The sequence below is a fragment of the Enoplosus armatus genome, chromosome 8, assembly GCF_043641665.1.
Source record: "Enoplosus armatus isolate fEnoArm2 chromosome 8, fEnoArm2.hap1, whole genome shotgun sequence".
In the NCBI taxonomy this organism is placed as follows: Eukaryota; Metazoa; Chordata; class Actinopteri; order Centrarchiformes; family Enoplosidae; genus Enoplosus; species Enoplosus armatus.
Genome location: NC_092187.1, coordinates 5,156,463 through 5,183,821, shown reverse-complemented (window position 1 = coordinate 5,183,821; position 27,359 = coordinate 5,156,463). Strand labels below are relative to the sequence as shown.

General features: G+C 43.0%; 1 protein-coding gene across 1 annotated transcript; it reads left to right on the top strand.

The window, feature by feature from the left end:
• The first annotated feature begins 7,485 nt into the window (after positions 1 to 7,485).
• Positions 7,486 to 26,751, top strand: snphb (syntaphilin b). Its single transcript, XM_070909760.1, has 8 exons — positions 7,486 to 7,576; positions 16,061 to 16,172; positions 18,541 to 18,699; positions 22,960 to 23,085; positions 23,753 to 23,860; positions 24,398 to 24,547; positions 24,708 to 25,347; positions 25,519 to 26,751. Exons 1-8 carry the CDS (start codon positions 7,486 to 7,488, stop codon positions 26,749 to 26,751), a joined length of 2,619 nt encoding a protein of 872 aa, XP_070765861.1.
• The last annotated feature ends 608 nt before the right edge of the window (positions 26,752 to 27,359 follow it).

Genomic DNA, 27,359 nt, shown 5'->3' with positions numbered 1-27,359 from the left:
ATACCTAAAAGTAAAGGAAGACCAGGGAGGAAAGCAGTGCTGTGGTATGTGCAGAGAGGTGGTGAAGATAACTCATAACTACCAGCACATGATTACAAATACAAAAGAGCTCAGGGAATAGTAAGGAAGACTATAAGACAAACAAAAAGCATACTGGAGGAAGTATTGCGACTCAGTCGGAAGCACTACACCTGTAGGGGAAATATGGGGGATGATTAAGAAGATGGAAGGTGATAGAAGAGAGTGGAGCTATCCAATCCTAACAAATGGCCATCAAACTGCACTTTTTGATAGAGTTCACAGGAAGAAGAGGTAGAGAGAAAATGCTGAGGCCTTAAGGATGAAATATGTTATATAATGTTAAACTCCAGAAGCTATTGGAGCTGTGTAAATAAAGTGTGGGAGGAAGGGCAAGTACCACACAGGTGGGAGGAAGCAGTCAATCAGTAAAGGTGCAAGCGATCCAGCAGATTAGACCTATAGCACTTCTCACGCCAGCTGGTTGTTGAAAGTTGGCAACCCTGCTTGTGTCGTGTCCCAACTCCATACTAATTCTAAGCAGGTTTTTTATTACAAAGTGTGTTCACACTGGAAAAGTATAGTCAAAGGAGGCAGAATGCAAACTAAGCATGGTCGACTTTTGACTGCACTGTTGATGGATGTTTATCCCCCACATTGTGATGCACAAAGGAAATGGAGGAGCTGCTCGCGGCAAGAAAAAATAAATTGTGGGAGGTGATGAAACAGCTCGGGAAGGATCACGGAAAACAAAAGTAAGTAATCAGTCTTGAGAAAGACATTTTCCTTTCTGTTTGGAGAGTTTAAGTTGCAGTGACCTTCCAAAGTCTCAGTTTGACGTCGCACGTATTGAATAATTTCCTGTTAGTATAAAGCGGTTATGTGTGTTGATATTTTTGTATACTAACTGCTGAAGCAGAATACTATGACCATTAGTAAGCAGTGTAAATGTTTTAGCCAAACTACGACACCAGGAAATTCCTGAAGCAATTAGGCTTTGCAGTCAATTGTATTGCCAGAAGATTCATTACTCACAGCCTCATTTAACACAGAGTTCAGTGTTTATTTAGAAAGGGAAGTGCCTGTAGTGCCAAGTGACACAGATGAGAGTAAACTTGTTTTTTTTCAGTATTTAAGGGGGTCCTGTAATTGATAAAGTGCAACTCTATTTAACTGAATTTGTGCTCCTTCTGTTATGGTCCACTCTGCTGCCCATCAGGAGTTTCTACCTAAAGAAACATAAAACATTCGATGGACAGGGATTTTACTTTTTACTGACATCAGTAAACAGGAGAAAGGGAAATGGAAATGATAGTTACACAAAGATTCATTTAAAAGCACAGTGACAGTTGGTTTTGCTGACAATAACAAAAAAAAGCACATTGTCAGCCTTATCCTTTAACATGTCAGATATATTATTATTTTCAGTTGTGCACACATAATGGCAGCTGGTGTTAAAGTAATTGTAATTTCCATGTTTTTGTTAAAGGTGCCATGTCTAAACAAATACAATATTATTCTGTTGTCCTCTTTTCTTACCCCTTGGCAGATTAAATATTTGTTACATCCCTTATTCTCTGCTTCATTTTGATGCTGTGTTGCAAGACATGTAAAATAAACAAAACAACATCCACCGAAAAACTGCTTTCTGTCAGAGAATGAAGGACCATTTATTGCATAAAAGGTTGTGTGCAAGATGCTGTTGCCCTCAGGGTGCTCACCAATGATCCAAGCAGCAGTGCATGGGAGCGCAATATACCCAGAATCCTGCGGACACATATTACTGAGAACAGTGATACATAAAGCCAGAGATGCCTTCAGCGCATTGTAATAACAACACAACGGGGAGGAGCAAAGCATAAGCAGGCGGTATAAAGAGTGAGAGTGAAAGCTCGTCAGGGTAGGGTTAGGTTCACACACACACAAATACATGCATAAGATATACTGTGTGTGTGTATATATATACACACACACACACACACACACACACACACACACACACACACACACACACACACACACACACACACACATATATCTTAATGTTGTGTGTCATGTTACTATATACTGTCCAAATATTTGGACAAAGATTGTATTTTGATGCTTTGGCAACATTGTTTTTGAAACTGTCATGCCAATAAAGCACTTTCTATTGAATTCAGTTATTAAATTGAATTTAATTAGATCAGCTAATTGTCTTTCTTGAACATGACTGGTGGCTTGTCAGCCGACGCTGACTGCTGGCAGTGTCTGTGACTTGACTGCCCTACTAGAACTTCTGAGTTGTTAATGAGTCATATCTATGATGTTTGAAAAATGTCCCGTTTGGTGACTATTTCCTGATGTGCCAGACCGAAGATGGGTAACTGTGAAAATACATTTGAAAATCAGATGTGAAACAGTGTTGATGGATGACGACTATGACAGTATAATCATAAAACCAATATACCTCTGCAGGACATGAAGGAAATGTAAAAAGTATGAAACAGGCTCTTTCAGAGAGATGTTCAGTAGCTGCATTTTCCAACTTAAAACATTTATAATCTCATGTATGCCTTTACATGAGGATAATATTAACTTTTTTCCAATATTGTTTGAGTGTTTCCTTATAATTTATTCTAGGAAATCCAATTTGTTTGTATTCTTGTATTAATTGAGTACAACTCAAGAACACAAAGTGTAATAACCTGAAGCCTAAACTGCCATGGTCATTACTTAGGAGCATTATTGTTCATATTGTAGAAAATAGTTTTTGGCTTCGCCTCATAGCGTAAAAAACAATGCAGGACAGATGACAAAGATGGTGACAACCTGCAGGGACCCAGTATGAATAAATAACATGATTTAAAATACATAAACACAGTTAAAATAAAAACAATAAGTACATAAAATAAAATGGGAGAAGGGCTAGATTGAAGTAGGTTATGCATTCAACATCATAATTAAATACTTGCTGTACACAATTTTGGTGGCTCTTACTTGTCTATAGTGCCTCCCAGAGGGTGAAAGCTCAAAGTGTGAGTGCAAAGCGTGGGAAGGATCTGGAAAGCTCTTTATATTTAAGTCATATTTCTCACTTGGTTGCATCTGGAGCTGTAATTTTACCAGCTATATTTACTGTTCTCTGCACATTCAGATTCCCACACGACCATATTGAAGAATAAAATGCTACCAGATGCTTCTTCTACATTGCCAGCATTTGTTTACTAACACTAAAATCATTTAACTTCCTAAGTAGATTCAATATTGTCTGCGTGGCTTTCTTAGTAATGTAGTCTGTATTCTCTGTGAAGTTACAGTGGCCATCAGTCTCTTTTCCAAGATGTTTAGTCTTGTGATTGTCAAAGGTTGAAGTTTATCAGGAGTGTCTTGTGTGTCGCTCAAAAACTACAAAAGTGGTAAAGTAAAGAATTAAAATCTGAACTAAAATCAAAAAGTAAGATTGTAGCATACTGTGTGGACTACAGTGTGAACCGAGGTTAAAGTTGCAACATCAGTAGATATTTCATGTGCAAATTGGAGATGATCAACAGCAGATGTTAAAACTCTCCCGATAAAATAATAAAATGATTATATTGAATAAAAAAATAAATAATTCAATTTTATATAATTATAAAATATATAAAATTAATAGATTATATATATTCAGTTATTTATTATTTATTTATTAATTTAAAAGACGTGTGTCTCCGTCAAAGTTGATCAAATGGAACTGATGCAGATCATTTGGAGAAAGTAAAGAGTAAAGTGACCTCTGCTGGTGAAGGTTTAGCATTACAGTCAATGGAGCAGAATAATGACTGAAGTTTTTGGATGCAGGGTCCGACAGGCAAAGAAATACACTGACATCTTACTCATCACAACCACTATATTTGTTCATACCTACATTTGTATATCCATTCATTCACAGTTATTTACGTATTACTTGTTTACACATATTTCACCACATGTTTTTGAATTAGACTTATTTTTATGGACAAAAGCAATGTGTAAAAATGTTACATTTTACATATAAAATAACTATGAAACTTTTTTTAAGGATGAATTAATAAAAGAATTAGCCAATGGTCATATAAAACAACAAAAACTCACAATATCCACTTCTGGTGGTTTTCTACAAACCATCTTATTTTTAAATACAAGAAGAGTATTTCCCATACACTTCAACCTGGGCAGGCCCCCAGTTCCCCCCGAAGTCCCCAACTGTGCTTTAATTTGACTTTGTTGAAAACGTATAATTACCAGTATCAGCAGTAACCCTGGAGTTTCTTTATTAGTCATTTTCAATGAAAATATCTGTCTGAAAAACCATGCTGATATAATCATTTCAACAAATACATAATTGAATAACATTTGATTCATCAGTTTATTATTAGAAAACTGTGTATTTCAAGGCAATATTCTGTTTTGGTCAAATAAAACGCACACAAAAAAAACTACCTTTACCATGAATCCAGTAAAAATGTGTTCTTTTGGAGCGCTGCAGATGCTCACTTACCCTGAGTTAAGAACAACAAAATCTTCAACAAGATATCACAGCTCAAAATGCGCTCCAAATTTAGAACAAATCACACTGAGTATAGTGTGTTTTTATGTGTGTAAAGGATGCCCTGTCTTCAAACGGCTTACATCATTTGGATGATACTTGCTGTGATCTTGACTGTACAGTAGCTGTGATTGTGTCTACAGCCATAGGATGACAAAACTTTGGCTGTTGCTGTGATTGTGGCTGGAGCCATGGCTGTGCTTTGGTTGTTGTGATTATGGCTGTGACACATCAGTTTATAATGGGTGTAACACTATCAAATATGACAGATGTGTTAGCAATATAGGGTTAGTAAGAGTTCAAATTCTGTTTGGCTTAAAGAAGCTTTCTTGGCTAATGTTAATGGCAGTAAAAACTAGTGACAGTACAACAACCATAGCCATATCCAGATCATCATAGATTTAACCACAAATGCAAACCACCAAAAAATAGTCCGAGCAATAACCAGATCCACAGCCACAGCTTCACCACCACAGCCAGGCAGAGCAGCTTCAGCTGTGGTCACAGCCAGAGGCTCAGCTTTTTGAAAGGAGTGATGAGCAGAAAATGCAGGACATCATCTCTTAACCTCCTAAGACCCAAGATCTATCTTAATTTCTCTTTGTTATTTGGGCTTATTGGGACCTGATAAGTATAAAAATTAAGCATCATCTGTTGACATGATGTGGTTCCGCATACGTGGGACAATTTTGAATTTCCATATAAGCAGAATTAAGTATTATGGTATAACCCAAAATGTGATGTCCACGCATGTGGATGCCAGGTCTTAGGAGGTTAATTCTGTAGTATCTGCAGAGCATGTCCCTAAACTTGTGTATTCTAGCTGGACAGGACCAAACGTATTGTGAGGGGACGCAAAACTTAATACGAAGTAATGTAAAATTTAATGTGAGGGAATGCAAAACAAAAGTATTGCTCAGAAATATTCTGGCTGAACCTGTGACGTAACTATCCAACCTTGTCAGCTCTTAGATTTGTATTTTTGCTATTTATATCATTTTGTCCTGGTAGTTTTATTGTTTGACTGTGTTTATTTATTTACTTCAAAGTTAAGCATCTTCATAAAGTGTTGCTGTTACTGTCCTGACCCACCACTTCATCCCAACAATGACAGCAGTCACCAGTTTCCTCTGGGAGGAGGAACCTTACAGAGACACAGCCCTGCAGCTCTGAGCTACACAGTAATCCTGTATAAGCCAAAGGAGCCTTCTTCAACAAATTGGCTGGTGTTTCCCTTTAAAAAACCCGACGTAACGTGACGCAGATGCTTCCATCCATATACCCTTGTGCCTATCCTCACGCGGCAGCCATCCAGCGCACCTCCTGCATCCCCCTGGCCCAGCCTCCCCCCCCCCCCCCCTCCTCCCCTTCCTCCTCTCCTCCCCTCCTCCCCGGGTGTGTGAGCCAGGATCACCGCTCCATCCAGCGGAGCTCTTGGCGAAGTACCGCAGGGAAACAATGAAAACCGGGGCGATGGAACCGCGGAAGGACTAACAGCGCTGCGGGAAAGGGGGGGGGGCACAGGTAAGCGAGGCCTGGGCTTGTCATTGAAATCAGCAGTGCCGTCGGCCGCGGCAGGAGCTGTCATTTTGGCGAAGATGCGCCTGTGGAGTGGGGAGAGTGTGGCGTGCATCAAGGACACATGACTGGAGTAGCCGTGCAGGGAATGCGCGGAGCTTGGTGTTTATTTGAAGCCGTGCGTGTTCCGCAAGGCTCCGGCTATTTCCTGCTGTGTCTGTTTATTTTGGTGCAGCTGATGGAGGGGTGCTGCGCAGTGCGCTCCGGCAGATGTTTGCGCGTCTTGTCATCCTGTGCGCCCAATGTTTGAGCGTGCAGCTCCCCCGGGGCCTTTGGGCGTCAGATGCATGTTGTCCACCGGTGTCAGCGTCATAACAGCCTAGATGTGTATCGCACTTTTCTTGGTGAATAGAAGCGTCCCCGGCTGCTTCCTCGGCTCTGCGTGGAGGAGCAGCTCACTGCGTCTCTTAGACCCAAAGTAAGTGACATCCATGTTTGCAGGCTGCTAAGTCGTGACATGTTGCCTGGCGCTGCTGTTTGACCTTGCAGCATTTCTGTTTGTCAGGATCGCACGAGTCCACCTGCCAGATAACAGAGGCACAGCTCTGTTTGGTCCAGCTTTCAAATGTTGTGACTGCATTGCTCTAATGATATCTACGCTGGGGCTGTGTCAGGTTAGCTCCATGTTCATTGAATTTTCTACAATTTTTCCTCCACATCTTTAAGATAAAAGCCTGGAAGGAAGCCTGTTTCTTAATGTAATGACACAGACGTGAATGGATCCAGTGCGGGGCTGAGTTTGGTTGGACATTCTGTCAGATCTTCCTGAATAACCTTGGCACAAAAACACACTATTTCTTTTTACAACTGATACTGACTGAGGGTCTTATAATGTACTTCTCCTGTGCCCCAAAAAAAAGCATATTGTCAGAATTACGCAGAAGTGCACCACACACACACACACACAGGCACTCTTAAATACATGTGAACATGGACATATTATGAAACAATGGTCCTCATCCCATTCCAACATAGGAGCAAGACACCCAGACTGAAAGAGACGCTTTGTGTTTCGCTTTGCATTTTTGTAGTTGTTTTGAATCCCTTTGTAGTTCTTTTCCATCTCTTTGTAGTAGTTTTGTCTCTTTATGGTCTTTTTCTGGTCCTTATGAGTCTCTTTGTAGTCATTTCGTGTGTCTTTGTCGGTGTTTTGACCTCTTTGGCGTATGTGCCTGTGCTCCCGTAGGCCTGTGCAGTAATCCTTCCATGCATGTGAACCTTTGTTTATCTATGAGCCCACGTACTGTCAGTACAGTGTCTGAAATACAAGCGTGAGTAGAGCAGAAACTATGCTATGTGTTGTTTACTGTCCTTTGGTACAGGTCGCTTTTGCCCTTTGAAGCATGGCCATCTTGTCAGCAGCAGGCTCCTCCATCCTGTCCCTCAGCATTCTCAGCCAATGGCAGCTCTCCCTTCTGCTCACGTTCCACACAAGTGGCGGACTGACCGTCGCCATGGTGACTTGGCAGTCATTTTCACAGCATGGTGTTTACTCAGATGCACCTGTGGTGGGAAAATCTCTCATTCCGCCTTTTTCTTTTGTGGTAATTATAACCACAAACATAATTATTGATCCTCAACACTGCAGCAGCAGTGGTCTCACGGGACTTTATGCAACAGTTCATTTCGCTTCTTTATTTGTGCAAAATCTCTTGATTGTTGTTTTTCATTTGTCGTTCGTGCAGAGCATGCAGCTCTCCATCTCGCCTGGACTGTAGCTGTAGTGCTAATCACACCATTTAACTCCATGGCTGCTCTCGCTGCAGGGGAGAGAACAGTATATATTTATTAGTTTAATTATCCTTCACAGTATAGGACAGCAGGTCCCAAACCTTTTGCCTTGTTACTCTTTAAAGAGAAGCAGCGTCTACTCTTGACTCCTTGTCACAGGTTGTATATGTCTATGAGGAGTTTGTTGAGGCCTGAGCAGGTCAAACTACACAGTATTTTACAGGTAAAAAAGTCAAGTAGCAATAGTTTGTTTTCTCTTCACTGCATACCTTTCCTTTTGGAACGCACTGACAAGTTTTTGGTCTCCACCACCTAACTGTATAATAATGTGTGTGTCTGTTTGATGCTCAGCAGGTAGTGTACAGTGTAGCCTACTTTTTCACTGAAAATGCTCTTTGAGAGCCCTGAGATTGAATCAAAACATTAAAATTGTGGGCCACAAAACCAAATCAATGAGCTGACAGTTGGTATTAAGGTCCGTAGAGCTGAGGGGTACTGCAGAGTCAGGTGGTGATTCTCTGTGGGGTTGTCACTGAACTACAACTGCAACTCCTTTCACATACAAGTAGTCATGTGATGCTTTGTTTATGTAAAAATATTGGTTATAGCCACTTTAAGCAGTCTCTCTCTGTTTTATTTGTGACCTTTAAAGCTGCAGTATTCAATATTTTTATATTAACAACATGAAAGGGGTCACTCATATTTACAACCCCATTATCACCCGACTCTGTTGTTCCCTCAGCTCTACAGAGCTTTTTAGCATCTTTTCTCTCTACTGTTTTGCTTCAGTCTTACCATTTTCATCAATCCCATTTCCAACTGTTTCCTCTGATAAACCCACAGTATAATACCTAACCAGCACCAAATAACAGACAGTGAAAGTTAGCAACTAGCAGGTAAACATAGCAGCTAAAGAGACATGTTTTTTTCTCAGGAGTTGGTGGATACCAAAACAGAGCTATCTGAGAGCAGCTGCTGGATGTGTTTCCTAACATGTTCGCCATATCATCAAGAAGGATATGGTACTTTTTTAACATAAAGAAAAAGAAAAAAAAAAAGATTTACTGCTGTCTTAGTCTAACAGTGCATCTTCTTCCTGAATGGACCCTCATGTAGACAGAGAGTAAAAGGGAATGATGTGTGTAGTCTGCAGTCTCCTCCCACATGGTATTAATGTGATTGTGAATATTGATCTCCGGATTTTATCAATGCTCTTTGCTTGTCTTGCCTCTGAGAAAAAGAGTTCCCACAGACTATTAGCCTGATCACTTAGGCGGCAGCACTCTGGCATGCTTTTAATCGCTGCTGCCTGGCTCACTAATGACAAACCCATGGTGAAAGATATTTTGAGCGTTTGACCTGATTAAACGCAGATAGTCCTTCAGAAGTTATACTCCATGTGCTTTTTACCCAGAAGCCTGCAGCCAAATGAGGGCTAAATCTTGTCCAAATCCAGTGAGATCATGGTGTAAGAAAACTGGGAAAGAAAGCCTTTGCTGGGCTTAATGTCAAACAACTAAACAGGAAAATCTAGACCAAACCCCTGGTTAATTGATGTTTTACGTTTTTAGTAAAGAATGGCTTTATCAGATTCGCCTCTCCTTTTTCCCTTTCACCCTCTGTGTTGAGTGTTGTGTTGATTGATGGTCCAGTAAGAGCTGTGCTGTAGATTTATTGCTGTGCTCTGCTGATCTTAGCTAAGCTAGTCTGCATCCGCTGCAGCATTGGGGTGACTCTGCAGGATTGGCCTGATCTGTGTACACTGTGAAAACGAAAGTCACTGTTTGTGAACTTCACTGAACGTTATTTTCAGCCTGTGTTCAGGCAAGGAGAGGTCTCATGAACGTGTGAGTATGTGCTTGAATCTGCTCCAGCGATGCCCTGCTTCACACTAATGCGCTTTCATTTTTGGACTACATGCATGTCTACAGAGCGATAGAGGCTTGAACGAAAGTGTAGCCTCTAATTGTGTCGCTTTCCAGTCTGTTCCTGAGGTTTATGTTTTCCATTAGACGTGTAGCCACTTTGGTGGTCTTTAAAATTAGCAAAGTAATTGACCTCCAAGTCTTCGCCGCAGTGTCTACATATACCAGCATGCATTGCACACGAACTGCTTAAAAACAGACCAGAGTGGCCCAGCGTGGGGAGTGAGTATGCTTATGTGCTTTAGCATGAGTTCTTTATCGTGCTTACTGACAGTGCCAGTGTTTTTGCTTGCTTGACAAATGTGCAAACACAACATGCATGCACTGCATATACAACAGGTGAACAATGTTACTTCCGTGTGGATGGAAAGGGTCAAGCAAACCCCATATTAACTCTGCTAACCAGCTAACATTCGCAGCAGTGCTATCTGTGTCTCTCTTCTTCTGGTTGGCAGTGATTGCGTTTCATTGTCTTTGAAGAAAGTTTGAAGCCTTCACTTGTCAAACACATTGGCACAGTAACGTCCACAGAGAAAATCACTGAAATGTTGTGGCCAAGTGGGCTAATGGAGCTCAAATACTACCAGTCGGCTCTACCTGGCAGCTCTGTTTTTGTCATCATGGCAGGGGACAGTGTTATAAAGACACAGCCTGCCTGGCCTCTGCTTGCCCTGTTTGGTCTTATCCACTGCGAGGGAGGCAGCAGTGAAAAGCTACAGGGAGCAGCTGTGCACTGCTCTTTATCAGAGGTGAACCAGAGGTACAATTGCCAAACCAACTAGTTAGTGTAGTCTTCATCCATGAAGCTTCCTCACTTATAAAACCAAAACATACTGTTTGAAAATCATTCTGATAAAGCATAAATCTCACCTACTAACCAGTTGCAGTGTGCCCTCCGGCCTCAGGGGGGCAGTAATGAGCTCATTTCTGCTTGGCGGAACACAATGAGGCGAAGGAGACAGGGCAGTCAAAGACATACGCAAACAAGCGACACAAAGTTGAAATGCATGCGTTTTTGGAAGCGTTTTCAAACTGTATGTTTTGTTTTTACAAAGCCTCAAGGATAAGAACTAAGCGGTTGGTTTGTCAGGATACTCACCTCTGATAAATAGCAGTGACCAGCCGCCTCCCCAAGTTTTTCAATAGGTTGAAAAAGTTGACAAGAATGGTCAACATAAGAAGTGCTGCTGATAAAAAAAAATCAAGGCCAGAGTGGATTTACAGGGGCAAAACTTTTTTTTCCACTCACCCCATGATTGTTCCGATATTCCCGGTGGTTAATAATGTCACTTTTCACTGATTATTATCTCATAATCAAATACAGTAGGTGCAGCTTTCATCTGTAACTTACTGACTGTTTAATATGAAACAGAGGAGTCCCAAGTGTCCTGTTTTCTTCCTTTTTAGAATTGCCACAGACTGCAGAGAGCAAACCTGGCTACAGCTGACAAACAAACACCTACAATTGTTTTTAGTATTATCACAGTAAGCGCCAAAGCTTTTTATTTTGTTTTAAATGATCTCATTTCACATAAACTGTTCACACACCAGTTATTAGTTTACCAAACTAAACGAGATCTTTTATGAAAGAAAATGTCAGCCTCATCTTGTTCTCGCACAATTGTATTTATAGCAGCTGAAGCACCACAAATCATACTTGTCTTGTCTTGTGCTTCCCAGGCAGCATCCTAATAGAAACTGTTGACTGTGCAGTCTATCCAGATGAGAGAATGAGTCATCGTCATGTAGTCAGATAGAGAGACTTTGCCTTGGAGAGATCCAGCGCTGCTTTCAGCCCTCAGATTTATTATTTAAATCAGATGAAAGCTGCTCAACTTGTGGAGTTTGGGACGTTGTGTACAGGAGTAGAGATGCTACTAGCTTGCTTACAGTACCAGCTTGCTTAGCTAACCTTTCTTAGGGAAAACAAGTTGGATGTCACTTCTTTTACATTTGTTATATGAGCTAATGAAGAGGTCGTCCAGAATAGAGTCCAAAAACTTTGATCCCGAGAAGGTAATTAACTTTTCACCCACATCATCTAGATCTAGATTATAAGAATGTAATTATAAATGCAGAATTAGAGTTTGCTTAATTGTTTTAGATTAAACTGTATTTAAACATTTGTATTAGGTCTTAAAGTAATAGTTATCAGGACGTACTCGCTGTTGTTGAAGGAAAAGACTGTAGTCCAAGCACCTTCTAATCCTTCTTTATGGCAAAGAATATTAGTTCGAGTTTTTACAGTTTAAGTTTATTTTTCAACTTTGCACAGAGCCACACTAGCTGTTTCCACCCTGTCTTTATGCTAAGCTAAGCTAACCACTCGCGGGATCTAGCTTCACGTTTAGCTTACAGACATGAGAGTGAAAGCAACGAAGCGTATTTTATAAAATGTCCAACTATTCCTTTAAAGGTTAGGCACCATGTGACCTCACAGCCCTGCTGATTAGCTTTATTGAAATGGAATAGCACCATTTTGGAGTGACATTTCTGAAATGTCTTCTGACATTTCTGTTATGCAAACAAATGAATGGTGACAGCAGATGTTCAGGTCGTTGATGTACAACTCACCACAGCACCCTGACTCAGCACAATGTTGACCTCTGCATGATATAACATGAACACAAACGCAGATGGACAGATAATACACACAGTAGGGGGGGGGGGGGTGCATTTATCCATGATTCAGTGCCTCTCACTGATCAGTGTCCAAACACCAGGCAGGAAAAGTGTTGAAAAGGACCAGGGGGGTTTTGGATGAGCAACACTCAGCACACAAACACATCCGTATACACACTCAATGTTGAATGGGTCTCCTGGATTAACAGTAGTGACTCAGTGATGCAGACCCTGGGGCTGTCTAACAGTCTGTAAGCCTCTGTTTGCCAGCATTTGCCTGTTTGTCAGATGGGAATGCACCGGGTATTCAAGGAGACCCTTGAGCTTAGCCCCCCCCCCCCCCCCCCCCCCCCCCCCCCACACACACACACACACACACACACACACACACACACAGACACACACTCTCCCTTCCACACCTTGTCCCACCTATGCGGTGCAAGTTGTGAGTTGCATTACCACTGCAGTGTGTGCGGATGAGGAGGGGAGCTTTATCACTCCTTTGTACCAAAACATAATGCAAGGAAAGAGTTTAGCTACAGAGGCGCACTGTTTTATATACTATACGGAGTTTCATGCAAAAACATGCATGCGTGCTCCAACTCTGCAGAACATTAGTTTTAGATCTGCAGAGATTAGTCAAGGTCATGAGATGGTAGACACAGTAGCAAGGACACACTGTCTTTTATAAGAGAAACCGCAGTGTCTCCTCTACTGCAGACACAGAGGGGGGTGAACAATGACTGTGTGTGTGTGTGTGTGATCATGTTTTTCCACAGCTCTGTGTGTGTCCAGATTATCACACTTCACAAAATGGTGCTGTCCATCCTCTATCTATCTAACATCCCTTCCTCGTCTACTCCTTCTCCTGCCTGTCTCCACTTTCTCACCTTCACGAGGTCCCTGACACGTTTCCACCTCATGCTTTCATCTCATTGGCTCTCCTCTCTCCGCTCTTCCCTACTCTCTCCCTCAGACCCTCTCTCACCCTCTACCTCTTTACTCTACCTGCTCCGTCTTTCCGTCTTGTCAGCACACAAGCTGCTTGCGTGTCGACCTCACTCAGGCTGTGTGTGGCTGGGGATGGTGTTACGTAACAGGCCTGACTTAATAAATCCTGTATGATGTGCTGTGATGTGGTTTGGTCTGTTGTGACAGTGGCCAGAGCTGGAGAACGTGTTGCCTTCCTGAGCCAATGTGTAGAGTAAAATTGCAGTTCAGGAAAAAAAAAATAGAATTTTATGACAACTTTGTTACACAACTGTTTCTCCAAGTCATGCTCAAGTCATAATTTATACATTTGATCTAGTAAGAAAAAGACATTTTATTCTGTCTGTGTCTGTTTGCGCATGTATTTCCATACATGTGCCCATGTGAAAGGTATTAATTTCTTTCTTAATCATCACCAAACCATCATATTCCCTGTAGCTCTGATCTAAACAGTCCCAGCAGCCAATCAAATTTAAATAATGGCTGCAGGTTTGTCCCTATTCATCTCCCCTGCTCCCTGTGTTTTCCTCTTCATCTCTTTGGTTCACTCAGTCTTTGATCAGGACTATTCAGTTAGTTGGTTACTTATAATAGACTGATTAAGCAGATTGGTAGTTGATTGATTCTTTTGGCTTTAGAAATGGTCAAGGTTTTATTAAAACACAGCAAGAGTTTTTGTATTGACTGGTCGGTGTTCCATTTGTGGTCTGTTGAAGCCTTTAACACAAGTATGCATTAACATGTTGGCCTCTTCAGCCCCAAAACATTATACACTGTCAAACTGTAGAAACGTTTCCGACTGTGAAGGATGTTGATCGTCTGTCTGTATATTTGGCCGTCAGATCAGACATTTGTAAACAGAAGTCGTAAGTCAAGGAGTGTCAACATAAGCTGCTGGAACTCTGTTAGCCCAGCCTTACTATGTAAATGATTCAACAAACAGTTTTATACATTAAACTTATTTTTAAAAGAAATAAACCGACAAAACATTGAACAATTATAGACCTGTGTTTCCACTGAAATGTGAACAAAACGATATAAAGTGGCCTGTGGTTTAGTTTAATAACTGACCCCTGCCTGTCTGTGTAGTAACATATTGAGTCTGAGTCTGATGTGGACTTCAATAACAGTGTACAGTAGTGAGGCAGTAGGTAACAATCGTATACAGTATCGTGCCTAGACCTTTAATCATTTTGAAGATAGATCTAAATATAGGAGGCAATCAAGAGAAATGAAACCACAAGTGTGTGTGTGTGGATCCTTATCCTGTATACTACATCATCCGCAGCAAACAGGCGTTCAATGTGTCCTGTGCACTCCAGAAATTTAGAATTGAACAGCTATAAAGTTAGAGGACTCCCTAGAGACAGATAATGAAAAGAATCAGTTTTTAGTCCTCAGTATGTCAGGCTTCAAAACAGCGTGCAAAATATGGAGGGTCTGGGGGGGAGCGCAGACCTCTTAATGAACTCCTGAAAACCTCAGAATCTTTTTTTCATACTTTTTTCATCGGCTAAACGAGCACTGTGAATGAGATGTGGCATATACTGTACATGTAGACACACACACACACAAGCAAACACAGACACACACACTTCCCATCTGGCATCATTCTCTAGACTCAGAGCTGAGATGTGGATAAAGTTATACAGGAGGTAGCTTTATAGTATCAACAGGATTTGAATGAATAACCTGTTATTGAAGAGACACATCAGAGAGATAAGAATGTGAGGCTTTATTTCCATTAATCCACCAATGTCCTCATTCACTGACGGTAGTTTTTTGAGTCAGTCATGGCTGGCAGAGAGACAACACAGCATGTAGAGGTGTTACAGCAGGAAGGTGACTGACAGCGGGTGCCTTGCATTTGCACACATGCACAAACCTGGCACTCAGGAGCCCACTAAGTTGTGTGTGTGTGTGTGTGATGTATTATTGATGCGAATAATCCTCTTCTTTTCAACTCCATGTGCGTTTTCCTTCTATCTCGCTCTTAACGTGCCTCTCTATCTCACAATTTGCATTTGGCCTTTCCAGCAGCACAACGCCAGGGTGAGCTTTGTTAGGTCACAGACAGGAGTAATGATTAAATATTTATTAGACGCTCTGTCCTCATCCCTCAGCCATGTGAGTACTCAAAGAGGCACATGGGAGCTCTCACACACACGAGCAAACACACATCTGTCAACAGAAACACACAGACATTTGCCTCACATACAGATGCGAATATCACTTCCCTTTGCTCACTTCTGCCACTCTCACCAGTATTTGGCCTGAGATGAGACAGATGAGTGCTGATTGGTTAGTTCTCCAACATGGCTAGGAGGTGATTGGCTGATGAACCCTGATGTCCTGTCTGTGCCAGCTCAGTGTCAGCTTGAGTCAGCAGCACCATGCTGCATGCTGAGGCATCCAGAGCCAGACGGAGAGGCAGTCAGCAAAACTCATCCCTCGTGTGTGTGTGTGTGTGTGTGTGTGTGTGTGTGTGTGTGTGTGTGTGTGTGTGTGTGTGTGTGTGTGTGTGTGTGTGTGTGTGTGTGTGTGAGACCACAGGCTGTCATTGCTTTTGTTGACCACTCCCTCTCCTTTCTGGGTGTCTGGCTCTAAGTGCATGCGGTCCCTCACTGGTCATGTCTGTGTTTCCCTCCAGGCTCAGAGAGACAAAGTGAGGACAGAAGAAGCTCAAGGTTGCGCAAGAAGCTGTCCGGTCCCATGTCTGCCCCTGCTCCAGCCAATCGGAGGTCTGGGTTGGGCTCTCGCCGGTAGGTAGCCAATGAGGACCTGTGACCTGTTTTGTTCACTTGTGATATTTGAGGTATTCATTGCAATGTAAGATAGCCACAGCTGAAAAGAGTGTAGAGGACAAGAAGGTCTATGGAAGAAACGTTTTAACCTCCATTATGTACTGCAGTGTGGGGGGACCAGGGCCTGTAGTTATCAAGTGTCTCGGGGTAGGACATCAGTCCTAACTGGCCAAAAATTCTTATAGTGATGCAATGCAACGTTCGTCCTCCTCTTGGGACGAGGAGTAAAACCATTTGATCAACTTTCTTAACTTTGGAAATTACTTCTCTCTCACCAGAACATGGAGGCAGAATCATTTTTTGTGACTGACCTTGTACAGGATGCAAAAGAGAACACATGCTCTCCGAAAATAAATGATTTGGGACTGAATCAAACTTCGATAGCTTTTACAGCATCTCCGATAATCATTCAGTTTCCTCATGCTTTACTTACGAGCTACAATGCAAATGCAAAACACTCTCAAGTCTCACACTCAGGTAGGAGTGTTTATGGTCTTAGATTAACTTGACTAGCGCGACTCCTCGGAGTGATTCTTGGTAAATACGGGCCCAGGTGGAGCTTCACCGATGCCGCAAGTGTATTAATACATCCTACTTATTCACGTTTTCTACATTTTCTCTTCCTTTCATCCGCCGCCGTTGAGTGTCTATCGTTTGTCTGCAGCTCGGTTATGTTGCTCCTTGTCAGATTAACAAATTAAACCCTATGAAATTACCTTTTCAGCACTGGTATAATTTTGTGTGTAAATGCATACTGTGTGTGTGCTCTGTGTATGTGTGCTCTGTGTATGTGTGTGTGTGTGTGTGTGTGTGTGTGTGTAGTATGATATATTTCCAAACAAAACACTTTCTGAGCACAGCTTTCCTCCTCCAATTAGGGGCCTGTTATAAAGGGTTTATGAGTTGTAACCAATGGTTTTATTAATGGTAACAAATCAGCTTTATGAATCAGTTATTAACTATTTATAAGTACAAATTTTGGGTTGCCAGGTTGTGAAAAATCTCTCTCCACCTCAAGCAGCCTTTTTGCCTTTTTAGTTCCTCAGGTAGACTGCTCCAGTGGACAATAAAAAGTTATTAACAACTTATTAACATTAATCATTACATACAACTCACTGTGTTTTGCTGTGGGCTTTATAGAAAGTGAGAAAACTGCGATCCTTGATATTAATGACTTATTAACTAACTCCATGCCCTTTATTAGTAACTTTATTAATAACTTTACTATTAATGACTCAATAACCGAAGAGATTTTTGACAACCTGGCCACCCAAAACTGAATGACTTAAAACTCATATATTAGTAAATTATCTTTTAAACATGTAAATTTATTTACAACCTAAAAACCATCTATAAAGGGTGCCACTTAAGAGACATTTCCACCAAGTAGTCCAGTTCAGTTCGTTACACATCAGAACGGTATTTTTTTATTTTTTTTATTAGCAAAAGTTGTGGATGTTATTCCGTCCCATTGTTTCGTTACCCCTCTGTTGAGGCACCTAGCACACTGACCCGGGAAACACTGCAGTCCTTTGATTGGCCAACAGAAACGTCACGCCACTTGGTGGAAATGCAGCGTTACCCAGCTCTCTCTCTTTCTCTCTCCCCCTCTGCTGCAGTCATGGTTGTGTCAGCATTTTACCCCTGTACTTGTTTTGTACGTTTTTCAGTTGGCTCTAATGATCGTGATGGAGGAGCCGTGGTATTATTGACAACAAGAGGGGCTTAAAATAAACTAGACACCTGAACCTGCGACCCGAACACAGTTTATTGAGTATATTGATGTGTTTTCTCCTGCAGCTACCTGACTTCCATCGCCTGTTAACTGGATACAGGTTACAGGATAAGACGTTGTCTACAGGAACCACTGATGACTTTGTCTACATCTATTAAGCCATTTATGCTCCGACTTTAATGTTCTCACTTTGCAGTGCAAATGCTGCAATACTGTTGCGAACAGAATGTATGTGTTATACCTAATGTATACAATATAAATGTATGGCACTGATTTACTTCTGTGGTTCAGTTTTACACAGTCGCTACCTCAATACCGTGGAAAACCTATTTGGCTTTGATATCGGCTGGAGAGCTGAAGAATCACCACTTACAACAACTGAGTGTCGAGTTATTTAAAGTGTAGTCTCATCCAGATGTTGCAAGCCATGCATTTATGTGTGGGCCACAGACACATAAATGCCCTCAACTAAACCAAAGCCAAGACGTCTGGTTAGTGGTTGCAGTGGTTTTATTGGTATGGTAATATGTAGCTACAGACGGTTCAATCTGTAGCTGTGGTGTCCTCCTCTCTCTCGTCTCTTTTCCTCAGATTCAACCCCCTGAAGGCGCTACAGCCCAAACGCCGCTTGCAGCAAATACTGGCCTCCTCGCCCGTCCCGGTGCCAAAGCCGGCGTCTGGGTCGGGGACGGGGACGGCTGCGCCAGGGGCCACGGCGCCGGTGGCCATTCCTGTGCCTGCGCCCCCTGCGTGAGACTCACTTCAGTTACAGTCTCAGAGAGCATGCTCCGTAGCTGTAGCTGTTGCTCTGGCATGCATTGTAGCCACTGAAACAAGACCAACAGCAGGCAACATTTATGCTACCTGTCTTAATTAGACACGGTTTTCCCTCCATTCTCTAATTGTCTGTTTGCTAAGCTCCGCCCCCCTTAGTTACTGGAGAGAGCTGGTCAATCCTAATATACTAAGGAAAAATGTAAGACGCTATCTCGGGTAGCATTGACTGGGCTTGCTGGAGTGTCTTTCCCAACTTCACCAAATACTACAAAGAGAAGGACAGAGCTGCTAATGTTAGCCTGAACTCTGTAACCTCACACACTATTGTGGCCTAGTTAACTAATGATATGCTCCTTGGCCTTTGAAGTAACGCTCGGTTACTGCTGTAGATAGTGATAGCTGGAAAGGCAAACGATTCCAGCTTACGCAAGCCAACACACTGTTTAATCCATTCCCTACACGTTTTTGGTTTTGGAAAGGCAAAATCAAAAAAGGCATGGCCCTCCGAACTCTTAAATGCAGAGTACTTAGTCACTACAGCCCCATGTACACACCGATTCAGGTTGCGGAGAAATCCAAGGCCTGACAGGCCTGCCGTGCCGAGGTACGGCTGCTAAGCTATGATTGGCCAATCAATGTTCAAGGGCGGGGTTTAATGAACGGTCAATTGCTGCAGGTCTTACCTGTCTACCTGATATATTGAGTTTGAAATGTAACAAATATCCTTCAGAGTTTGCAGTGAAGTCACAATCCCACCATAAATTACATGAAAACAGCACTGAGATTCCAGCTGGAGCTCTCAGTGCTCAGATTCAGATTAGAAGTTGGCGTCAACAACAGCAAACCGCACAGACTTGTGTGTGTTGTTGTGTCACATCACCTCTGAGTCTATTGATGTCCTGGCAGGTGAAAACACGGGAAACTCTGATGTCCAGGTGTGCACTTGCACACCACTGACATAAGTATATTAGTCACTAGGTAAATTTGTACAATGGAAATTGAGGATTTTGTAACACCATTTGGTCCTTCTTCCATGTAATTTTTCATAGCTTGAAGTTATGTTTAGTGCTACATGCATGGTAGAAATAGTGCTAACGTTGTGCTGTGGAAGCTGGTTCACTACAGCCGCACCATGTTTTTTACAAACACTAACCACTTCAACAGCAGACAGTTGGTGAGACACCGACATTGCCTGAAATGAGAATGTGCTTTTTGGTTTGTTTTAAGATGAGATATGGTTTATCTAAAAATCATTTCAGCTTCTTGAGCAAAGTCTCTGTCTCTACCAGACACAAACCACAGCGTAAAGGAATATTTCTGTACTGCACCCACTCACAATAACCAACACCTGACTCCTGGGCAACACTCAGCTCCTACAGCCCACCCACGACTACCTCCACCAGACGGTCACCCACCACCCACAGTCCAGACACAGGTCCCATCCTAGCAGATGGAGGGGATAGACTGACAAACCTGAAATAGTATTCTGTCCCTCTCCAAGCTCACTGCTTCAGCTGCTTCCCTCTTGCCTGTTTCTGTTCTGTCTTGGCTTTTGTCATATATTGATTTTCGAAGAACTACTGAGTCGTCAATATCTGGCCTCCTCCCTTATTGTATCACACAGAACACGTTTTCTCAGCACAACTCTTGCTAGAAACCTGGGGAAGTTGGGGTAGCACAAAAAAAAATAGATGCATATGTTTTCACAAAGAAGTGAGAATTACACACCATTGTGTTAGTGTGTCAAATATAGCAACCATTGCAACTTGCAAACTACCTCCAGTGAGTTATTAAACATGTCCCATTTGATTGGAATTATGCTTCCAGGAATTGCTTTTGCTGAGCAGCAGCTAAATGCTAAAGTAAAATGTAAGTCACATTTATACAGCTATATCTAGCTAAGGTTTGCTAGCATTAGCTAACATTAGCCAGACCATGTGCTGCAGCAGCAAACCCCTTTTTTTATTGCTCATGAATTCAACTTTTAATTTGTAAGATTTAGTATTTTTTTCTTTCAAAAGTTACATACTCTCACTTGAAGTTGTATAATTTGGAAACTTTTGTTTCCTTTATTGGTCAGATAATTCTCTTGTTTCTGTTGGACGTGAGACAGCAGAAAAAGTTTAAGTATAAAGAAACTAAGTTGGGTACAACTTTGTGTTTTTTAATTCAATGCGGTGGCGTGGAGTTATCGTGTCCTGTGTGAAAATCCCTCCCGGCTGCTCTGATTGGTCCTGCTTGTCCCCTCCTCCCTCTGTAGAGGCCAGTGATTGGGCAACAGTCAGGTCCTTTTAAAGTAACAGGTCATTACAACATTGGGTATGTGCCACTCAATATCACTGATTGTAAAACATTACAATATTTATTATCAGCAAGGAGTGTCTGAGCAGAAGTTGCCCATCACAGATCACCCTTCCTTTTCCTGGCTAACCTCTGATATAACTGTACTGTGATACTCAACAACTTTATTTTCTTTAGCAGGATAGTAGCAATGGTTAAAGGTGAAAAAATGTGTTTATTTAAAAAATGTTCATTATTTAAATCATATATGTAGTTTTACATTGTCTCTGAGGTGATTCTTGCAAATGTGTCCATTGTCTGACATGGATTAGTTTAAGGGAGTAGTTCGAAATTTTGGGAAATATGCATATTTGCTTTGCCAAGTGTTAGATGAAAAGATCGATACCTCTTTCATGTTGTTTGAACGTTAAGTATGCAGCTAGAGTCAGCAGGTGGTTAGCTTAGCTCAGCATAAAGACTGGAAGCAGGGGGAAACAGCTAGCCTGGCTCACTAAAAAGCTAGAAAAATCCACTTATCAGCACCTCTAAAGCTCTCTAATGAACATATTCTTTCTCTTATGTTTAATCTGTACACTAACACACATGGGGGATCGAGTTACGTGTTACTATCGAGAGACAAAGTCCTGGCATCACATTCGGGCTGGCCTCCATTCCTCTAGCTTCTCAATACAATCTCTGAAGAAAATGTGTGTTCTATATCGTAAGACAATCTGGCAACCACTATAGCATTTTATTAGTTGAAACCTCCATGATTTTAATCAAGTTAAACAATGAAAAAAAACACAGCTCTATATCCATAATATTCCCCAACAACTTTTTAGCTGGAATCTCTGCTGCCTACAATAACGTCTACAGCGCTCAGACTATTTCCTGGATTCTCCACTAGTTACCTGGCAACCTCACTTTGCAGTGAGCTAGGCTAGCTGTTTCCCCTTGCTTTCAGTTTTAATGCTAAGCTGAGCTAATCGCCTCCTGGCTCTAGCTTCACATTTAACAGTCAGAGAGAGAGAGAGAGGTATTGCTCTCACCACAAAAGTGAATAAGCATATTAACCAAAATATAATTATAATCTGCCCTGCAGGATGAGGTTGTCTATATTATGGGCTGAGGAGGGAGCAGAGAGCAACTTCATCATAGCTATTTTCAGCAGTGGTTACTCTACAGAAGAAGGAAGACACCTTTTCTGGCGGCGTGTGGAGAGAAAGACAAGCAGGGGTGTTGGGTAGCCCAAGGGGTTGGATTGGTTTTGATCATTTCACAGCTGGCTTAATCCAACATCATTTTGACAGTTGAATGGACCTGTGGGTTCTTTAGTCCATCCAGATTTTTAGTAAGCAAATATAACTTGTCCTGATACGAGAGATGTTGTACTGTCATGTTCTGACAATTTTTGGGTTGTGTCACGTGTGTCAGAGGTTGAATTAATGTTTGATTATGCATTTGATGTCTACCTAAAGCTTGTTTGGAGTGAAATGCTCTGGATGATGAGGCTCTTATGTATAAATGCTAAAGGTATTGCCACTGCTCCCATGCTTCTCTGATTGTGAATTGTGTTTGAGGATGCAGAGTGTTAGCTTGTGTTCTGTGCCAGGCCTCATAACTGCACATTACTTCACATAGATGTTTCATATGGGAAGCCAAAGAGAACAGCCGAAACTATTAAAGCAGAGCTATCTGTCTTTCCTTATGTAAAGCTTTTAGAGAGCCACCTCTCGTGGGCCCCTTCAGTGTTTGAGTGCTTGTTGATATTTAGCATCTGCCTGCCTGCAGCTCAGGCTCCGAATGAATTAGGTGAACCCTAAGACTTGCTCTATACCACACAGCTTTGTCTCATGTGCATACTGTGCACTTGTAGTATGCACATTGTATTGTTGTGGTGTGGTCATCTGCTGTCCTCTGTGATTTAACACCCTGTTGTCTCTGCCTGGTCAGGTTTGACTACTGCAGGTTCATAGAGCTAGACTACGTTCCCATGGAGACAGGCTATATGGTCTCAATGCGCCCGACTAAAGGCTATGCATCCACCAAGTCGCCGACTAAAGGATACACTTCCACCAAGTCTCCAGATCGCCACAGCCGTTCAGCAAACTCTCCCTCAACCCCCCGTTCTCGGTCTGTCCTGAGTCCCCCTTCTTTCCACCCCATCAGTGTTGACTCTCTGAAGCATGGGAATGATCCTTTGCACTGTTGTGAATGTTTCATGATGTTTCATTATGGAAAATAATGAGAGAGAGAAAACTGTTTCCATAGCATCATGTCTAGTCTGACCTGTTACTGCCTTCTTCTTTTCTCTTCGTTTTTTCTTTCCTCACTTTATTTCTTTTGATGAATGCTTCTTGCAGTTATATCATTGAGTGTCTAATTTGTTTAGACTTTTGGTTTTGGTTTTCATCTTTGCAGAGCACATTCCCTTTTTGAAAAACTACAACATCACTGTCAGTACCCAAAGGACTGTGTGTCCTTGTTTCTAAGGCAGAACTGTTGTCTGTTAGCAGTCACTTTGGCCTCTGTGTCTGTCTGTATATTTGTGCATTTCTGTGTATTCTGTCTATTGGCATGTTAGTGGACCTGGATTGACATTTGCTCCATTCATGTATATTTTGATTTGTGGTCTTGATGGTTTTGCTCAACAGCTCTCAGAATTCACTGTCACCTCGTTGTCTGGAGTGTGGTTTCATGGTGTTACCAGGAACAGATTAACATGTCTCCTCTTACTTTGAACCAGGCGGACACCGGCTGCGCCCAGTAATAGAGATCCCTATGGCAACGCCTCCATCAGCAGCAGCAGCAACTCAGGCTCTTGTAAAGGCAGTGATTGCAGCCCCACCAAAGGGTAAGACATCAGAAACTGCATGGCCTGTTCAGTAATGGAGATGAAAAGCTTCTCTAACTCAGTGCTCTTGTCTATTAGACTCCCTACAAGCATTTATTGCACTCATTTCAAAACAAATGTGAAAGTTACAAACAGAAACTGAAACTTTGAATGACTTCCTCACCTCAGTAAACAACATTTGTTTCCATTCCCATTCCCTAGCTGTTTTATTAGCCTGATAATCAGACTGAACTGCCATTTCATTTTCACTTCATCATCTAAATCGCTGAAAAACACAAGCAAAATGATATACCCTGCTTGATTTCCTAAGATTCTCCCAAATACATTTCCAGTCTTTTAAAGCTGCTCTAATCAATATTTTTATAATAATAGTGGATCAAACAACTGTCTGTCATGTGAATAGGTTGCTTGTAGTCACAAACCCACAGAGAATTATCACTCGACTCTGCTCTACGGAGAGTTTTAGTGTCTTTCAACTCAATGTTTTGGTTTTATTGCCCAGTTATGAAGAACACCTTTCATATGCTTGTGTCCTAGACGTCATCAGAAGTACACGTCATGTACAGACAACCATGGTATCCGGCCCCCTCCACCAGAGCAGTACCTCACACCCCTGCAGCAGAAAGAGGTGTGTATCCGACACCTGCGGGCCAGGCTAAAGGAAACCATCAACACTCTGCAAGACAGGTGAGATACTGAAATAGAAATAGAGATTATCAATATTGGCCAGAAAGTCAGTTCTTATATTGTCTGACTTGTTCCCTAACTATTACCCAAATCCTAATATCTTTTATCTTTATTTGTTCTTTCTTTCTCCTTTTTATCTTCTCCATTGTCACCCTCTTAGGGACACAGAGATAGATGCGCTGAGAGGCCAGCTTTACAGGATGCAGGAGGACTGGGTTGAGGAGGAATGTCACCGTGTCGAGGCTCAGCTGGCCCTGAAGGAGGCGCGTCAGGAGATCCAGCAGCTCAAACAGGCTGTGGACACTGTTCGTGCCAGGCTCAGTGATGCTGGGGGGCTCAGCGGGGACATAGGGGTCCAGAAGTACTTTCAGGACATCAACACTCAGAACCACAAGCTTGAGAACCTTTTGCTCAACATGGAGCTAGCCCAGGCTGGATTAGCCAAGGAGGGGGAAGCCCTACCAGGATATCGGACCCGTGTTGGGGGTTCGGCACCAGCTTCGGTATCAGGAGAAAGTCCAGGAGGAATATCCAAACTGGCAGTAGACGGGAGGGGGTCTTGCTCCTGCGATGGTTCCCCAGCCCGTTCTCTGACCCGGAGCTCCACCTACACTAAGCTGAGTGATCAGGCGCTGGCGGACCGCAACGGCTCGGACTTTCCTTGTCTGTCAGGTGACGGCACCCAGGACAGCGGCTTTGTGTGCTGTGGGGAGAGCAGCGTCCCTAGCCGGGCTGACCTGCTGCTGGAGGCCGCCTTCCTCTCTGAGGAAACGGCATCATTACTTAACTCCTACACACAGACCTTTGCCCACACTCTGCCCAACCCTCTGCCCAACCCTCTGCCTAACCCTCTGCCCAACCCTCTGCCTAACCCTCTGCCTAACCCTCTGCCCAACTCTCTGCCTCACACTTTCTCCCATACCTTACCTCATTCTTTCCCTCACAATTTGTCCCACTCTGTGCCCCACACTATGCCACACTCCTCCACCTATGAGAAGCTGTGCACAGGCGAGCGGCTAGCGCCCTTTCGTTGCAGTCTGGGTGGAGGGGGCTGTATGAGCCATCCCTGCCTGTCCCACCACCACCTCTACCTGCACCCCCTGAGGGAGATGGGCATTCAGACCGAAAGCTGCCCCATCCCTGGAACAGCAGGTTACCCCTCTGATCTGGATACCATTGCGGAGCAACGCACTTTCCGCTCCCAGGCCTGCAGCCCCACCTCCACATGGATGTCTGATGAGGGGGAGGAGGAGCTGGACTCCATCACCACCACAACTTCAGCCACCACAGCGACGATCATGAGTACAGCAACAGAGCCGATCCCGGCCTCCAAAACACCGCTGATCCCTCCATTACCGCGGTCTGCTACTGTGGCCTGTTCCATGGAAAATCCTCTGTGTGGGGCGGAAGAGGGAGTGGAGGAAGAGGAAGAGGAAAAGCAGGAGAAAGAGAAGAGAGAGAAGGAAGCTGCGACAACGGAGAATCAGGAGGAAACAACAGTGATCAGACTGGCAGAAGAAGGGCAGCAGATGCAGATGGGCTCAGTGGGAGGAAATGAGGTGGAAGTTCAGGGTGCAGTGGAGGAGGCAGCACCAGGAAAACTGTGCGATTTAGCAGAGTCATCAGCAGGGATGCAGGGTGAGCTAAAGTTTGGAGGATGCTGTGGAGAAAGCAGACAGGGTGGGACAACACCGGAAAACCTCAGCGTAGAAGACAGGCAGCAAGAAGTAGGTCTGTCAGCAAGATCAACCCAGGTAGAGACAGCAGATCTGAGTCCAAGTCGCCCAGGATTATCACCAGGCGTAGAACAGCCTCACACCTCCCAGCCCAGGAGATCTACTTCCCATGAAGAGATAGCTGGTGTCATTGTAGTGGAGGTGCGGGATGAGGACGATGATGAAGATGAAACTAAAGAACAAGGCGCCACAGGGGGCGCCACAGCAGAGGAGGGAGATTTGTCAGGGACAGTTCAGAAAAGCTACTGGAGTCGTCACTTCCTGGTTGATCTGCTAGCAGTGGCCATCCCTGTGGTGCCAACAGTGGCATGGCTCTGCCGTGGTCCAGTTCGTGGTGGACAGCCCATGTATCATATTGGGTCGCTGCTGCGAGGCTGTTGCACTGTGGCGCTGCACTCGCTGCGCAGGGGAGGTGGGTTGAGGCATTACCCCGCAGGCGGGGGAGACCTGGGCGGATCACTGATATAAGAGGAGAATCTGTTCAGCACCCCTGTGGTCCTTAACTTCGACCTCTCCTGTATGGGTCTGGGTTAGTAGCTGGTTGGAAGATACCTGCAGTGTGAGGAGAGCAAGAGGAAAAACTTCCCGTCCCGCATATCATCAAGGTTAATAGCTGAGGGGCGCATCAGGAACAGGAAATGTGCATTTATGAGATCTCTGACTGGTAAACTCTGTTCTGTTTGGTCCTGCTCCTTATTGTCTCTCACCCACTGGTCCTTGCTGTTGCTACCAAGATGTCTGCTAACACAACTGACTTGTGCAAAACTGAATGAGCTGATTGAAATGATTGATCTATGCTTGGATGTTTAACGCTGATTGTTTAGATTTTATATGCAGGTAACTGTTAAAGGGTCATTGATCTGTCAATCTACCAGTCTGACTCAATTTGGACACAAATGATCACGTGTTGGTGACATGAAACATGGTATGTGTATGTATAAGAGTGTGCACATGTGTAACCAAATGGTCTCGTCTGCAGTAGGCAGGTTTACACTCTGCTCATTGACCAGTGACAGAAGGAAAATCCACCCTAATTCAGAATTCAAATGTTTCATATGGCTGCAGACAACTTTTGT

Bases quoted from the DNA above. Each gene is read 5' to 3' on its own strand.
- snphb (XM_070909760.1), top strand. From the start codon at position 7,486: ATGGCCATCTTGTCAGCAGCAGGCTCCTCCATCCTGTCCCTCAGCATT. The intron at 7,577-16,060 runs GTGGCGGACTGA...GTTTCCCTCCAG, and splicing joins TCTGCTCACGTTCCACACAA to GCTCAGAGAGACAAAGTGAG. The intron at 18,700-22,959 runs GTGAGACTCACT...CTGCCTGGTCAG, and splicing joins CCTGTGCCTGCGCCCCCTGC to GTTTGACTACTGCAGGTTCA.